This window comes from Physella acuta, unplaced genomic scaffold (assembly GCF_028476545.2).
Source record: "Physella acuta isolate Inbredline_101_S28 unplaced genomic scaffold, ASM2847654v3 ptg001203l, whole genome shotgun sequence".
In the NCBI taxonomy this organism is placed as follows: domain Eukaryota; kingdom Metazoa; phylum Mollusca; class Gastropoda; family Physidae; genus Physella; species Physella acuta.
Window position 1 is genome coordinate 20,357 of NW_026732720.1, and position 2,888 is coordinate 23,244.

At 34.9% G+C, this 2,888-nt stretch overlaps 1 protein-coding gene across 1 annotated transcript; it reads left to right on the plus strand.

The window, feature by feature from the left end:
- The first annotated feature begins 514 nt into the window (after positions 1-514).
- On the plus strand, positions 515-2,537 carry LOC131957074 (heat shock protein Hsp-12.2-like). The gene is made up of 4 exons (XM_059321774.1): positions 515-659; positions 900-1,082; positions 1,902-2,078; positions 2,243-2,537. The coding sequence occupies exons 2-4, from the start codon at positions 930-932 to the stop codon at positions 2,363-2,365; spliced, it is 453 nt and encodes a 150-aa protein (XP_059177757.1). The 5' UTR covers positions 515-659; positions 900-929; the 3' UTR covers positions 2,366-2,537.
- Positions 2,538-2,888: the final 351 nt, after the last annotated feature.

Here is a 2,888-nt window from a genome sequence, read left to right on the forward strand (position 1 = left end):
ATACTAGTTGACCAAATAACTTTTTAATTTACCTGACTCGTGAAGTCCGAAAAAAAATGAGTTAACAATAACATACTAGTAGAGGCGTAGCGACCCATTCCGGCGCTCAGGGCGAACTATCGATTTTGCGCCCCCCCCCCCATTTCTATACTTATTCATATTGGTTCAAAGGTCCCCAACCCCCTAGTTGTATTGGCAGACCCCCCCCCCACCCCACCCCCCCTAGTCATTTTCCCTCAACGGTTTTTATGTTGGTGTCGAACAACTGATGTAGAAAACAATTAAGTCCGTAAAGCTATGTAACAGTCTATTTACATTTTTCCAACCCCTTTCGGCGCCCCCTTAAGGTCGGCGCCCGCCCCACCCTCCCTCAGCTACGCCTCTGCATACTAGATCTAGAAGTAGAATTATTTTCCAGAAACTGCTCGACTTGTGACCTAGGCCTATGTTAGGCCTAGTATCTTAATTTATCCACCAATCATATGCGTAGTTTACAACAACATAACCTATGACCCCGAAACATGTTTACAATGTTTAGGCCGAACTAAAGTTCATCTCGAATTCTCTACAACAAACGCGAAGCGGTGTCAAATAATATAAATATCGAGCCGTTTCAAGCTCGAGTATTAGAACACCGACTAGAAGCTGCTATTAAACGTGTAAATTGCTGTATCGGTTTAGAACTGCTTTTGATTCAATCTACTTAAAACTACTTTCTACATATAATATTTAACATAGTTGCAAATTATTACAAGAAAAGGTCTAGATTCTAGATCTAGAAATCTAGATTGTCTAGAAAAAACTTTACAATTTACAGTTTACTTGACTTCAGATTTAACTTAGGGAAGCTGCTCTCGCTGTGTTAAAACTTGAAATACATCATAACACGTGTTTATTAGTACAGGACTACTCATTGACTCAACCTGAAAATGTTTGCCATCCACCCACGACTGTGTGATGAAAACAACTTACTCCGACTAGTAGATGACCTAGTTCATCCTTGGGACGTTTACAGATCGCCTGTGCTTTGTAACGCAGATAGAACACACTCTAACAACAGTGGCCGTCTGGGGGATTCAGAGGTGGGTTCAAAATAATCTCATGTAATCTTTATTAAATTAAAATATATACTCAGAGCTAGATCTATATAGTATAAGTATATACCTATAATTAATATATATATAATATATATAATAGTATTATAGATCTAGGCTTACTTACAATAGGGCTCAAAGGCCTAGTATTTTTTAATGCAATAAAATTGACTAATTATTAATTAATGTTAATTTAGACCTACATATATTATCATGGACTATTTATTAAATTAATAAATTTCACAGGTCAACTTAATTGGGAACATTTCCCCTAAAGTAAAAGGCTTACAAGAAAACACTTAGATTTCTATATCTTATAAATTCATTAATTTTAATATAATTTCTAGGATTAGTAGGATATGGGTAGATTTGTCGGCTATCTTCCGAGGCATAGCGATAGGGGGGGGGGGGGGGGGGGGGGCAGGGGGGGTACATATGTCCCTGGGCGCCGACCTTAGGGGGTGCCAAAATGGGTTGTAAAAACAAATTAAATTGTCATTTTTGCTGCATTTTTGCATTATAGTTTGAGGTGGGGGTGCAAATCGAAAGTTTGAGGGGGGGGGGTTTGCAAATTGAAAATTTGCTCTCGAGGGGGCGCCAAATTGAAATTTTGTCCCCGGGAAGGGTCGCTACGCCTCTGCTATCTTTCGTAGGTTTGTAGATCTAGACTAAAGGAAACGAAGTATAATGATGATAATGTATCATGCCCATTTTAATTTTATTAGGATAAGCTAGCGATGAATTATGGTTATGATATATTGTTTTGTAACATTGACTTTTATAAATTAAATGATAAATCTATTACAGATACAAAACACTGACAAAGAATTCAGGATTCGCTTAGATCTCCGCCATTACAGTCCTGAAGAAGTTAAGATTACCTCAGACAACAAAAAGATCACAATCAAAGCAAAGCATGAGGAGAAGCAGGATAAACATGGTTTTGTGTCTAGGGAAATGATCAGGACATATGCACTGCCAGATGTAAGTAGTTTATAGAAACAAATATATCTCATGCTACTGAATTTTCATTTTAAAAGTTAAAAAAGCAGTTTTACAGTAATTGTTTCATTCTTACATGGCTGCTATTTACTTCATTTTTTATTATACTTATACCTTTGCTTTTCATGTGTAATTTTGAATTTCAGAATGTGGATGCAACATCTGTAACATCAACAATGAACTCACAAGGAACTCTTCTTATTAAAGCTTCAAAGAAAGCAATTGAACCTCCTAAAGAAATTGCTATCCCAGTGGAGTTTAAAGGCTAAAGAACTGTTTAACATACATTAAAGTTTGATATATGTGGTTTAAGTTACCTAACATTTACTTGAGTTGTTAATGCACAATTTAAATATCATTTGTTTTCTATGTAAAATACATGTTCAAAGCATGAATGTGTATTGAATAGATGTTTTTTGATTTAAAATTTAGCACTTGAATATTATACTTGTATTTTGTAAATGTTTGTGTGATATGATTTTGTTGTCCCCTCCAGATTCATGGATATTACTATTTCATATTAGTATTATTAGTTATGATGAATAAGTCAATATGTTGATTGTTTTTGGATGTTTTGTTTTAGACTAATGGGACCTAGAAATAACTGCTACTGTACATATTTCTATATCTATGGAAAAGTTTTGGCAATATGTAAAAAAAAAAGTTTACACAATATACATACTCTGGTGACATTTTTTGTGTTGCCTGCATTATCATTTCATCTTTTTTATTAAAATGTATTTGAAATGGCAACTGGTTATTTAAAAATAAAAGTTTAGTATTTGAGTTGAA

What these genes read in the sequence shown, in the direction of transcription:
- LOC131957074 (XM_059321774.1), top strand. Translation starts at nt 930, where the DNA reads ATGTTTGCCATCCACCCACGACTGTGTGATGAAAACAACTTACTCCGA. An exon ending in GCCGTCTGGGGGATTCAGAG is followed by an intron (nt 1,083 to 1,901) that starts GTGGGTTCAAAA and finishes AATCTATTACAG; the next exon opens with ATACAAAACACTGACAAAGA. An exon ending in GGACATATGCACTGCCAGAT is followed by an intron (nt 2,079 to 2,242) that starts GTAAGTAGTTTA and finishes TTTGAATTTCAG; the next exon opens with AATGTGGATGCAACATCTGT.